The sequence below is a fragment of the Neolamprologus multifasciatus genome, chromosome 1 (assembly GCF_963576455.1).
Source record: "Neolamprologus multifasciatus chromosome 1, fNeoMul1.2, whole genome shotgun sequence".
Classification (NCBI taxonomy): Eukaryota; Metazoa; Chordata; class Actinopteri; order Cichliformes; family Cichlidae; genus Neolamprologus; species Neolamprologus multifasciatus.
This window is the reverse complement of record NC_140439.1, coordinates 22399930-22414188: the sequence shown is the minus strand read 5'-3', so window position 1 is coordinate 22414188 and position 14259 is coordinate 22399930. Positions and strand designations below refer to the sequence as shown.

General features: G+C 42.0%; 2 protein-coding genes across 5 annotated transcripts in view; both read right to left on the bottom strand.

Annotated features, from left to right (window-relative positions):
* The window catches only part of fes (FES proto-oncogene, tyrosine kinase), a 36233-nt gene extending 29352 nt beyond the window's left edge, over positions 1-6881 (bottom strand). Inside the window, 1 exon segment of the mRNA XM_085175920.1 lies at positions 5645-6881. Coding sequence (XP_085032046.1) covers positions 5645-5660 — 16 coding nt within the window. The 5' untranslated portion in view covers positions 5661-6881.
* Positions 6882-7012: 131 nt separating this feature from the next.
* furina (furin (paired basic amino acid cleaving enzyme) a) overlaps positions 7013-14259 on the bottom strand; it is an 82788-nt gene continuing 75541 nt past the window's right edge. For all 4 annotated transcript variants that reach the window (XM_085175988.1, XM_085176154.1, XM_085176237.1 and 1 more), the window contains exons 14-16: positions 14057-14181; positions 12224-12346; positions 7013-11284 (exon numbers count right to left, since the gene is read on the bottom strand). In XM_085175988.1, coding sequence (XP_085032114.1) covers positions 10677-11284; positions 12224-12346; positions 14057-14181 — 856 coding nt within the window. In that variant the 3' untranslated portion in view covers positions 7013-10676. The remainder of the gene's footprint in view (positions 11285-12223; positions 12347-14056; positions 14182-14259) is intronic.

The window sequence follows — 14259 nt, the reverse complement described above, 5'->3', positions numbered from 1 at the left end:
TTGAAAGACTTTTTTACAGGTCATAATGAAATTGTTACTAAGATAATCAGTACCAGCAGGTCTAGTACTATGAAAGGCACTCATTATTTCTTTATATTATGCTTCCAAAGAGTCAGATTTTCCTATAGTTTGGTCTTAAACATAATTTCTCCAGCCTTTCTAAAGGTCTTTTAAAGTTTTTCTTTGGACATCGGTTGCTCTTTCACTCATTTTCAGTACAGTCCTGTTATTTTTTGTTAATGTGTTTTGTTAAGCTGCTTTATACCGACCTACTCATCATGCAGGTATTTAAAAAGAAACCTGACTCAAGTGGTGAATCGATGTTGTGTTTAAAGATAAGAGACAACTTAGCAAAGACCCAATTTTAAACATAACTCTTTCGCGCATAGTGGTCACTACAGTGGACAGCTATTCAAAGGCTGTATTCTTGTATTTGTGTCAGTGTTGATGGTATATTTGCACATAAACCACTACATTTGACACTTATGTGTCACTCCATACACATAAGTTGTCTGCTTAAGTGGACATGTAAAAAAGTCGTTGAGAAGTACATGTTTAAAAAAAATGAAGTTCAAAAATATTTTTTTCATGCCTAAAGATAAATAAATATACTTAAGAAAAACTCCTGATTGCGGTTGTCATAATTTATGCATGAAAGGGTTAAGCAATTTATATCTAGCACCTTGACAAGAAACACATCACTCGGTTCCCATTTAGCTGAATTTACAACAAATAGTAAAGATGAACGGGGTTCCCCACAAGTTCTTTAAGAACTGTGCACAGGTGCTCAGGGCACTGTCGAAGCGGATGAAAACAGCTTGGAGGAAACAACCGGTCCCATCAGAAGGATAATAAATTGTCGGCTTGGTCATTCCCAAGAACAGAGCCTTCAGACCATCAGTCAGTTCAGACACATTGCTTTGCTGAACCGTAAAGAGGAAGGTTTTTTTCTCCATCCTGACAAGGAGACTGACTTCATCATGGTGAATGGATATGTTGATACAAGCTGCCAGAATGTGGGAATCCCAGGCTTTCCTATGTCCACTAAGCACTCCTCTCTGATTTGGAACCAGATCCAGCATGCCGAGAGAGAAGAGCGACTTGCATCTGGTGTAGTTAGATCTCACCACCAATGCGTGTGGCTCAGTATCGCGTGGACCTTTAGACTTTGCACTGGGGTTCTTACATATCCTGTGTTGTGTGCAACATATAATCACCAAATACTTCAGTAACCTGCACATGTGCTCAACTCTGGAGGGCTTCATGACTGGATGCCAAGAACTAGAATGTGGAACAGTTATGAGATGCGCCATCTTCCCCATCCTTCTCAGGTGCCAGGCAGATAGAGGCATCAAGTTACCATCAGGTGGAGGGTTCCACGGAGCTATATGGATGATGTGGCAAGCATCATTCAGACAGCACTATGCATGACTTCTGCATGAGCTTCTTGCTTGGGTGAGCATGACAGTCAAGGCACGAAAGTCAAGAAGCCTATCAAGAAGGAAAGGCATACTGCATGCAGGGAACATCTTTGTTGCAGGAGAGGAGCCCATTCCCCGCCTGGATGAAAAACCACTGCAAAACCTAGGAAGGCACTACCCCACGGAAAATAGAAGGTGTGGTGCTAGCAGCACACCCTATACGAACAGGTCATGTGGACAATAAAGGTCTGCAAAATTTCCTTTTCAGGAGTCAGCAGGATGCATGGCCTGGCAAACAGCTACATCAGTAAGTGGCTAGGTGCACGCACACACACAACACAGTAAAAGCAGACCTCAATAGAAAAAACAAAAACACACACACTTTCATGGATTGGCCTCCCCAGAACATGAACATTATTGAAACAGTGTGGGATCATCTTGATAGAGAACAGAACAAAAGGCAGCCAATATCCAAAGAAGAGCTTTGAATGTGTTTCAAGAGGCCTACACTTCTAGTGTTAAGATGATCAAGCAAATCAAAGATCTGGGCCACAAAACTTTACCTCCTCCACTAAAACCAGAAAAGGAGCTGAGAAAGAAAGACTTTTACAACAACATATGCCAACAAAATGCACACAGAAGGGTAAGAACAGAGGGGCTCAGAATAAATACAAAAAATAAATAAAAATCTGATTCGAAGCATGTGGAATGAGGCACAGATTACCTGGGGAAAGAAAGGTCCCAGGACATTCAATGATCCAATGAAAGTGAAAACACAGAGCACAGGGATGGAGAGGGAAAAGATAAACACACAGTTTGGATAGTCCTGTGGCAGAGGGACAACAACTATCAGGGTAAGAGAGATGCAGTGTTTTCCAATAATCTCCAGGCTTAACAGATTCCCGAAGAGTGAGACTGACCCACAGGCACAATAACGATATCAGGTAGAGAGGAAAAAACAAAAACAAAAAAGCTGCTAACAGAACATTATAGCAAAAAAAAACCCCCCAAAAATCCTGTGTTCTGGGGCAGAAAGCTTAGGATGGATTATAAGCTTCACACATGTATATTTTTTAATTATCATAAGCTCCTGACATGGATCTGACCATGTGACAAGTTGCAAAACCAGAAATGTAAAAACACTCAAACCTCAGTGAAACGTAGACATGAATGATCTGCACCAACCAAACTGCTGCCCAGCTCCAACAAGCTACTGCCTGACGTTAATACTTTCTGAAATACATCTCGGATTTTCACAATACTTTCATTTTTGGCTTATTGTCTTGCTTGTGTGTGAGCAGCTGACCGAAGTATTGTGGCTTCATACTTCCCCACAAGCAGCTAACGGCATGATGCAGGAAAGTACAGGGTTACTGGTGAAGTAATGCACTGCCGCAAAGACTGAGAAAAGTTTATAGTGGTGGTGTCTTGTAACCATTATTGTTTTTTAGAAGAATAGTTTTAAACAACACCAGACTGTAAACACGGAGGGTGCCTGTTGCATATAATGCAAATACTCTTGTTTTTTAACACTACAGTATGAAGCCAGTCTCATGTCATTACTTTCATTTATGACTTGGTTGGTGTCTGGTGCAACCACTGTGCTGTAAATTCATTGGGGTAATTATTCTGGCCATACATCATCAGATACACTCATTATACAGGCTGCAGGGAAGACAAAGGGACACAAACATACACACACACAAAAAAATGCAGCTCTGCTCAGAGTTGGTTGTACAGACCACAGAGGAAATGTCAGCTTTTATGTTTAGTTACAGAGTCAACAAAGAGCTGCAGACCACGCTCTTAGTTAGAGACTACTCTTCATGTTTGATGTCCTAATGTCACCTCATGCTGTCACTTCTGCAGCAGACTTTATATCATGTTGTAATGCTGTACGTGTGAGTTACTTTAAATGAAAGCTGTTGAAGGGATGGAAAGTACATTGACTCGGATTCTGAACGTTGCAACTCTGACAAAAGAAAAACGCAGAAGTGCAACAAAAGAGTTTTGACACTTAAACTGCAAAACCGTTTAGCACGATCCTGATACCTACTTTGAATGTTTTTGGGGGGAGTTTAAACCGTGGCATTTTATAGTGTCAAATCTTTACGTGCATTGTTTTTACATCAGCAGTTTATTTCTCAGTGAGAGCGGTTTACTGTTTCTTCTCTGTGTTGTGGTGTGGCTGAGAGAGAGTTAACAGTTTTGTGCTGTCTGGACATAATTTGCTTACCATACAAAGAACGCTGAATAATGAAAACGACTACAGACTAGCTCCAAAACTGAAAACCTACAGTAAGCAGAGCCAAATATGGGCATACTCTGGGCCCGCAGCTGCCCAAACTATGCCCTTACCTTAGGTGTAAATGGTTCATATATAGCGCTTTTCTACTCCGCGCTCAAAGCACTTTATGCAACTCATTCACACTTTTTTTTCTATTCTCTTCCTATATAACGTGCACACACACATTCATACTTCCACAGATGCATCAGAGAGCAACTTGGGGTTAGTATCCTGCACAAGGACATTTGGCATACAAACTGGAGGGATCTAACCATTAAAATTCCAATTAGCTGATGGCCTGCTCCACCACCTGAGTTAAGGCAACCCCAAAGATGTGGGGTGCCCCACATATGCCCCATGGTACATTATCGCCACCAACTGGTATGGAGTGTGAACCAGAAAGCTACTTTAAGCAGCTCACTCATTCACGAGGTGTCATCACATAGTTAATTTGGCATTATTATTATTTTTCCACCATGCCCTTCTTCACACAAACAGAAAATGTAATCTGGCCTGGTAGCTTTTGCTTCAATTCCTTTTCTAGTAGATCAATAACCGTTTAACTTCCATACTCGTTACTTAGTGAAGGTTTGAATCATTTGCCCTTCTCTCAGCCAAATATTTCTGACAGTGCAAGAAAACATGTACAGTACTGCAATTTCATCTTCGCCCCGTCAGTCACATTTCCCAGTACTGTGTTTCCTTACCATTATAAATAATCTGTGTATTCCACCAATGAAATTTTCAGATGTAGCTTTCCAGCTAGTCCAAGTAAGATCCCTCAGGCTCTGACACAATAACATGGTGATGGCCATAGTGGCCTACAACCAACATGAATATTACTATATCACAACCTCACACAATAGAATAGTTTGAAATAGATTAAATAACCATTAAGCGACAGTTATCTGGATCAAAAATGCCTTGTTGATACCAGCGGTCAAGAAGAATTAAAGGATGACCACTCATTAGAACCGAGGTATGCAGAAGAGCATCTCTGAATCTGAATGCAAAACACGTTGAACCTTGAAGCAGAACATTGTACTGGGTGCTCCAGATGTTAGCTAAGAACAGGAAACTGAGGCTACAATTCATGCAGATTCACCAAAAGTGGACAGAAGAAGACGACTGATCTGATAAAGTCTCAATTTTGGTTGCAACATTCATATAGTAATCTGAGAACTGCTTAACTGCGAGCTTTCTCATGATACCGCACTTGGTTAAACACATTTCATTGAAAATGTTGACTCTTTGCTAACTTGCATATGACAAATAAAGCTGAAATTGGTAGGGTCAGAATTTGACAAACAGCATGAAAGCACTGATCCATCCCTCTTCATATCAGTGGTTCGGGCTGCTGATGGTGTGGGGAATAATTTCTTGGTACAGTTTGAATCTTTTGTTACCACCTGAGCATCATTTAAACACCACAGCCTACCTGAGGATTGTTGGCAGTCATCCTTTTATGCCCACAGTGCACACATCCTCTGATGGATCCTTCCAGCAGGATAGCGCGCTGTGTTACAAACTTCAAACCATCTCAGACAGCTATTTTTAAACATAACACCGAGATCACGGTACCCAAAAGGCCTACACAGTCAATTCAACTGAGCATCCTTGGGATGTGGAGAAAGGAGATTCTCATAATGGATGTGCAAACTGACATATCTGCAGCAGCTGACTGATGCCATCATGTCATCATGGAAACAAGTCTCTGAGGCATGTTTCCAGCACCCCTTTTGAATCTATGCTGTGAATAAAAACAGCTCCGAGGACAAGCGCACAATACGGCACTAGCAGGGTGTACCTAATACAGTGTCCGATTAGGTTTGTTTATCACGTTCGCTTAGTAAAACTACAAATTAGCACAAAATTGTTATTTTCCAGTACTGCACTCACTGATGATACAATGCTAATGATCGGCTCCATTACAAACCATCGGCTTGTCTCATCACTCCGAGAACCTCCTCTGTGATCTTGCAGCTCTGCCAGTTTCCGGTGCAGGAGGAGATGACCTTTACGAGGTAATCAAAGCTTCAAATCAGCCATTTTTAGATTTATAAATAAGTGGGCGGAGTCACTGAACTTTGTCGTCACACCTGGCATTTAGATCTTGTTACAAGCTCAGTAGGAATAGTCTTACATATTATTATCATAAATCCATGATGCTAAAATAGCATAAAAGTTTCTGCAGGATGCTTTTACCCCCGACATTTAACCACATGTAATGCTCATACTTCAGTACTTGCATTTAAAAATACTTTAATGTAGGATATTTTCTTGAAACTATTTTATGTACCGTTAAACTGTCTACCATCTCTGTGCTTCTCGCATTCATTAACCAACAACAGCATCAAGTTCCAATCATTTAAGAACCAAGTAAAAGAAAAAACGCATTCAAATTTGCATAGATCTTTATTTTTAGTAGAATCTATAATTGACATCAATTAAATAAAAAGGAGAAAACAAGAGCAAAAAAAAAAAAATCCTTAAATTACAAGAAAATTACACTGCACCTTTCATATAGTACAAAAATAGGCCTTATTTTAGAGTTATGTCCCATGTAGGATATTCATTCTTGTACATTACCATAGGTCACACGTATCTGTAAGGTACTGTGTGCAGCCACAGGTCAGGAACCTCACGAAGAGGCGGGAGGAGGTCAACGGAGTCGACTGAGGCTGCTCCACTGACCGCTCCTCCATCACAAAGTGTTTCCTTTCTACTTTAACACGCGTGTACACACACGGACGCACTCAGGTCTGATTCAGCCCTTAAGTTAATGGCGATGGGATACATTCTACCTCCTCCCTCCGCAGCTGCTGAACATACAAGGTGTCGTCGCAGATCGTCAAAAACGACAACAAAAAGAAAAAAAAAGGCAGAGGTGACTGAATGGTTTCAATAAAACACTCTGAACACAAGCGAAGGGTCGATGGACTGTGACAACCTGAAAGCAACACATATTCATACTAAACAGCATTAAAATGATTGTCTTTGGTTATGCCAAAGATATTGCTCCTATTAACGTCATCCAACTTCATATTAATCTCACGTTAGACTACATCCTAAAGCAGGACGGGAGCAACGTCGAGCTCCACATGACTTAAATCAGCGATGTAAAGACGAGCCTTCATGGCAGCAATGAGGGAGTCTTCTCTTTATAACCAGGGCAGATGTTTTGCGACATGCATTGCTTTTTTCCTTCTACATTTAAGAGCTCCACACGTTGGCGCTGCCAGTAATGTGGTAGAGCTTTTAAGCTACGAGCTGCTTTCTGGCACTCGTCTTATTTTAGTGTGTGTTTGGTTTTTTTTTTTATCATATTCTCACCGTTAAAAGAATCAGCTAGCTGCTGATGGTTTTCTGCAGCTCCGGCGCTTCGGAAGCAGAAGCTACTTAATTCTGCCTGCATTCATGGATTTCCCAAGTTTAACACCCGATTGCGCAGCGCTCTGAGATCATCTGATTAAAGTATTTTTTATTTTTACTTTTTTATTATTTTTAAGTTTTCAAGCTGCAGTGAATACAACATTAGCCAAGATGAATAAATCATTTCGTGTGCGCACTTGAGGGGCCACAGAAACCTGTCTGAACACCCCAGTGTTGGATTTTTAAGAAGAAAAAACAAAAAACAAAACCACTCTTCCTGGAAGCAATACAAGTCCAAAGGAAAATGCACAGCGCATAATCTTGACTAGACCAGGAATCAATTAGCCCACAGTAATTGGAACGCATTGGTTGAATCCCATGTTATACTTCTTCAAAAGATGCATCCAGAGTTTAAGAAAAACGGTTTATGGAAGCAATTTTGTTTCTGCATTAGCCCATTATCTGTTGTTTATACACTTCACAGCATGCTGGGAAGTCAATAAGATTTGGTGGCTCAAGTCTGAAGCTGGAGTTATTACATTTTTAAATTAGCACCCTCCTCAAAGTGGAACTAATCAAAGCCTAAATGGCAGTAGGCACTAATGTACAACCCACAGACCCCTGCAGAACAAGCCTGCCACATTAGCTTTGTTCCTTTTGGGGGCATTTTCTCCAAATCCTCATTTTCAGTTTGGCTTCTGATCCAGAAGCGGCCACAGTAAGCCAAATGTGTTACACCTGCACCAGCCATTCGAGATGAATTACGCTTCCTGGCTGAGCGCTGTGTTTGAAAGCATGCATACCAATCCTCCTCCATTCTTTTCAAGAGGATTTTTGGCAGGTATTGGGAATCAAAATCTTTATTCTTTTGCCTTTGGAGAATTTCTTTTTTCCAAATAAGACTTGATTTCTAAATCTGCAATTTAAATGATCTGCATACAGTGAATAACATTTTCTGTGGAGGCCTTTCCAGTGAGGCGGTTAAATTAAAATCCATTTGTTTGTGTGCTTCTGCACCTTGCCCCCCTCCCACCCCAAAAGAAAACAAACAAACAAACAAAGGAATTGATTGTCAGTGACAGAAACTTAAAAAGAATAAAATAAGGTCTGAAACTCCAGGAGGAGATGCCTGGGTAAAGATGAAGAAAACAAACGCCCCCAGCAATCTCAGGTTGATTTAGCACTTAAATGCTGGCCAACAAGATGTAAGAGGAATTCTCCTACCCAGCCTCTTTGAGTAAGAGGGTTTAACACCCAGGTGTGTCTGCACATGAATGCTGATCCTAAAGGCAATAAATTTTTAGGACAGATAGGAGTTCCAGGGGAGTAAAATTTACACAGCAGCTTTACAGTTTCTGAATTGCAATTGTTTGTTTCTCCTCTAAAATATAAATGTGACATACAAACCTACAGTCCTTAATTTAAATTACCATTTCCCAGAAGCGATTTCATATCTAACCTACATATAATCTGACCTCTATGATCATTTATCAGCTCCTCAAAACGGCGTACGAAACCTTGCTGAATGATATGAGAGGTAGATAAAAGGACGAGCAGCTGCAGTCGCCAATGCATGTCATCACCATGACAACCTCTCTCAGCAAGCTCCACTGATTTTGAAAATCATAATTTCAACATAACAAAAAAAGATCACTGGAATCAAAATGGCTACACTGGATTAAATAATGAGATGCAAATTTCAGATGATGACCAGCCAGGGAGGGAAAGAAGAAGAAGGAGGAAAAGGAGGAGGGGGACGAAGAAGAAGAAAAAAAACCTTAAAGCAATTTTCCCTAAAGGAATGAATAAAATCTCTCAGAATAAATAGTTTGCTGCAGTATTATTCGGAATATAATTAATTGGCAAGTACACTAAAGACATCGTCTGAAATTCAGATTAGATGCAGACTGGAGGGTAAGTGCAGAGATGCTGATGAGACGTGGAGTCTCGCTGCAGGATTTTTAAACAATATCGGAAATTTGAAGAAGAAAGCAGAGACTGGAAGGATGGAGGAAGGAAATCTTCACTTCAGAGGGCAGATAAACATTCCTGAACCTCATATGCAATAAACTAACACTCACTCGCACTCTCCCACATGCAAAGCAACTTTCTCTCATTAAGATATGCAGTGTGTTTGTAGTGCTGATGTGATGAGAGGAGAGCCGGTATATTGTTACAGCTCTGTCAAGAAATCAGTCACAAGTCAGTCAACACCTTCCAGCTGCTTTGAGAAGCTTTTGCGCTCAAGTCACACATTGTTTTGGGTTCTCTAAGCAGCCCTGCATCTTCTCCCACAGCCCCAGGATGTAAGCACTTAAGACACAGAAATTAAATATCCCTGGCAGGGATTATGCCTCAGGGTTGATTGAATAGCCTGCAACTTTGTGTGTGTGTGTGTGTGTGTGTGTGTGTGTGTGTGTGTGTGTGTGTGTGTTTTGTTTTCTTATAATTTCCTTTTACTTTTTTGTTTTGATACCCTTCCATGTAATGGTTGGGGGAGGTTACGAGCACAGGAGAATTTATAGCTTCCAAAACAGGAATAAGTTCAGCTGGAATCCCAAAAGGCTGAAGGAGGCTTTGCTCGCTGAATGACTCACAGTTTGTTCTTTCAGAGCTGGGAGAAACCTTTTCACATAACAGGAACAATAACTGTACTGGCTTAAAAGTGACTGCATGAAATAAGAATTGTATCTTCAGTAGATACTGCAATTGTCCTGTCATAGAGAGAGACACTGCAGAGATGGCATATCCTGAAAGGTCTGCTTTGTACGTCTGACTGCTGATGGATTATAAACCATTGAAGTCTGGATATTTTCTCATCAACTGCTACGCTTTAGATTTGTTTGATCTTGAAAATGCACTTTAAAAATGTAAATAACTTGAGAGCATTGTATTTGTCAACAGATTATAGACAGCGAGGTCATTAAATGACACTTCAGAGAGAATAAATATTTTCAAATTGGATTTCATGGTTCATAATACAATTTTTGGCCATCACGTTTTAGTTAAAGCACTAAATATGACAGGACCCGCTTAAGCTTCTCTGCACTGTTCACTGTTCATTAGATTTACACGCTCACATTCACACAATGATTTAGAGATGCACACGCATACATGCACAGACACACACATACACGCAATCTCATCTGGCTACTGCACTGAGACTAAACGAGACAGTGGGAGGAGAAAAAAAAAGAGGAAGAAAGCAAATAATAATCATTTGTTTACTGTAACAAAAAGGAGCTGGAGGGGAAAATGGACTCTGCACAGACAGACACTGTTAGTGATTGAGGGCAAGGGGAGGGAGAGAGCCAGTTTAATAGAAAAGCGCCCAAGTGTGAACAGAGCAAAGCTCAGGCCATCCCGAGCTCTGAGAGACAACAGCTTCCCATCAGGTCTCCCACAGCACAGCGGAGCGACCAGATCCCGAAACAGAACTCAGATGAGAATCCGATAGGACAGAAAAAGAAAATGAACTGGAGATTAAACCAGAAAGAGACTGTGAGAGGAGACAGTCACCACAGCCCTGAATTATCAGACAAATGGTGGTGTGAGGATTTTAAAAGCAGGAGAGAGGGAAGGACGTGGAGGAAGCATTAAAGAGCACTTTGTGTTTTGATAAAGGCAGTCCTCTCATTTTGGACGTCAAACTCTTCGTTTTCCGAGTCTGTATTTACCCCTTCCTCCCCCCACACTGTTGGGATGCCACGGTACGACACCACCCTATTTCCGCCGAGACTGAAGGTGCCCCCGAGACCACCGCCAGCCTCCAGAGAGGGCAACTTGATGAGCGCGCCGGAGCGCAGCTGCAGCATCAGGAAGATGCCAGCGAAGGTGGCGATGATGGCCATGCAGCTGAGCACGGCAATGGTTATGGGGAGCCGGGAGCCTGACTCTAGCTGCGATCTCTGGGTACCTGGCCCTACCATGAAGCTATCAGGGGACTCGCGCATGTACTGGTTAAGATGCAGGCAGGTGCCAGAGTTGGGGTCCAGGGAGCTGTGCGGGGGGCAGGACAGACAGGACAGAGGGCTGAGGCTGCTGCAGGTCAGGCAGGGCTGTGGGCAGGGCAGGCAGGCTGGGACGGAAGCTGGTTCCATAAAGTTTCCCACTGTGTAGTTGAGAGGCTGGGAGCCCACCGAGAAGCCTGCTGGACATTCTTTCACACAGCCCTGCTGAAAGAGGTAGTAGCCTGCATTGCACTCTGTAACACATAGAGAAATAGAAATGAACATCGGCACCTTTCAGCTCTTCATATGAGTCACACAACCAGAAAACAGAACCAGGATTCGTGCCCTGTGAAAGCACAGAGCACATTTAACAAGGCTGTGCCTGCCCTCTCTGTTTCAAGGCAATTTTTTGTTTTGCTCTTACACTTTTACTTTTACTAGAGCTGCTTTCACTTACTAAATCTTTACATGTCTATGCTGAGTGCAGCACGCTTAAACAAGACACATTTCCATAGGTACCAAGTTCAGATGCAGACCATCGCCTGTAGTGACAATTAACAGACAGCGGTGAGGGTAATAGAGCTGAAAACAGGAGACCCAACAGAAGGAGGAAATTTTTGCTTCCTGCTGCATCTTGTCAGCTTGTTCAAAAACAGAATTATAGTTTTGAGCCTTGAGACATAGCACACCCAGTGCCATATGACACATGGATATGACAACACATGATAATCGCATACATGATAACTACATCGCACTCACCCTGTTTATAAGCATGCAAGTACCACTGAAAGCCTGTAGGGGTCAGACTGGCACTGTTTCAGGAAACATGTACTTCACACTGCCTTGGTGCTCAGTGGCATGTTTAGACCTTGCCTATAGCACTAGTTGAACTCGGCAGAACACAGCAGAAGGATTACCTTTATTTTAAATGAGATTATTAAAAGGAGATGTGGAGTAAATGTAAGTCTGAGCAGAAACCAGCTCTTATATTAAATTTTATGCAAATAATAAAGCTACACAATGGAGTTGTGCATAGACAGGTTTGCATAGAAATACAGACAAAAGGCAAATGGATGCAGCCGAGATCACATGAACGGGCTACTTCAAGTGTAACACCTTAACATAACACTATACTTCTCCTCTACTGTGGCTGAAAGGACCTGTGAGGAGCAAAGCAGAGACAACAGTCTTACCAATGCATATCTGCCTCAGATCCAACGTCTTGCAGCTGTCATTGCCAGGCTGAGACTTTTCAGAGGAGCTGGAAGTTGTTGAGCCGGTGCCATACAGCACCAGGATGAACTGGGTCAGAGTGCCTGGGCGGAGAGACAGATGAAAAACTAAAATTAACTGTGGGGGGGGGGGGGGGGGGGGGGGTGTGTGTGAAAAAAAGTAGGCCTGTCAAGCCCAGCAAGGCTCCAGCACTCCCTTGGGTGGTTTTTGTAAATGTACCCTCATCTCCTATTAGACTCTTGAATTTTCTGCATAAAGTGACAGAAAATGACTCCTTGATATGGGCTGCAAATTTAAAGACAGCATGATTTCACTCTGTGCCTAACAAGTTGTAAAGAGCACATCTCTCAAAAATCATTGAAGTGTGGGGCCTCATGAGAGGTTCCACTTTAGTAAATCACTCCTTACTGAGGAGGGAGGCGTGAGACTTGAATCTAGATCTTTTTTCTAAAGTATTTTGGCTGAATATGGTGCTGTGGGTGGACCTGCTTTGTGTGATGATCCACGGCTAACCATAAACACTGAAGAATTTGTCATCCTTCCTGCAATAAGGAAAAAAGTCTGCACAGCCATACAGTCAACTAGTATAAAAATAGCAACAACACTTTGGACACAGAAGCCACTTGATCTCTAATCTCTTGGCACTAGCCCTTCAACCCTTGAGCTGAACTGTAGGCCCAACAGATTAAAGGTTACATTAAATAACACTCAAGTAATGTCATTCAGGGTCATTCTGGTGACCTAGTGGTGACCTCGTTTAGGTTTAAGACTGTTGAAAACATTCAATGTGGACTCTGAGGATCTTCGATCAGCATTTTCCAGATAAAGAGGGAAGATAAACTGATACTAAATTAGATAAAGCCTGGAAGCGATCAATCATTGCACAATGATCAGTCGCAACATTTAAACCAGGAGAAGCAATTATCTTGATACAATATAATGTTCTGCTGGAGGATGATCTGATATCGTCGTGTTGGTGTTGTTCCCAGATCATCATGAAAATGTTGTTCCAGGTTCAACATTGCAAGTGACCAATCACATTGTTGTGATGTTATTCTTTTGCGCGCCAAGCCATTCGTGCATTTATGAAATTCCAATGTTGCAAGGACAATATCAATTCTGCTTAGCGTTTATTAATGGTTTAGGGTCAGGGTTCGTTGATCGGTGGACAGAGGCGGTTTCTCGCAGCTTAAGTACAGTTTTTTGTTTTACGGCGTTTTTTCCCAAAGTCGCAAAAGTATGACGTCACAACATTCTGATTGGTCACTTGCAATGTTGATCCTGGAACAACATTTAGTATGATGATCTGGGAACAACACCAACACGACGATATCAGATCATGCTCTGCTGGATGTTACTTTGGCACATATCACACACCCATGATTGCTGCATACTAAGTTTACTCAACCTTTTGAGCACCATCCCCAACAGCATGTGAGGGGGAGGACGACAATGTGCCCTACTGATAAAATTTAAAAGCCCAGGAAGAGCTTGGAAAATGTCAAAGAGCACAAGGTGTTGACTTGGCTTCCAACAATCTTGGACCTCGGCTTTAATTAAGCAATTTTAAAATTTAGAAGTAATAAAATCAGTTCATGATGGGACTAAACTGCAACCTACAGGACCGTCACTGTGAAGCCAGACACAAGAGGAAGGCCCCAGAAGTGCCCTGTCCATGCCCTGATGAGTCTGAGCAGTTGGATGGCACAAGGAGAGCTATTATTTACCAGGTGGTTGTAACGATGTGGGTAACTGGTGTATATTATCTATATGTAATAACAAAACTGCTTTACCATAGTCACTGGCACCTGCCACATTCTCAATTTCAAGCATCCACGCCCCAGTAGGGTCCTCATCCCAAGAGTGGGTGGTCATGAAAGCCCAGTCATTAAACCCCTCTGATGAGTAGTCATGAGGCCTGCAGGAAAACAAGCGGGAGCGTAAGGAAGTATTTTGTGATTACCAGCACGCACTGTAGATCACCATGTTTGTGTAG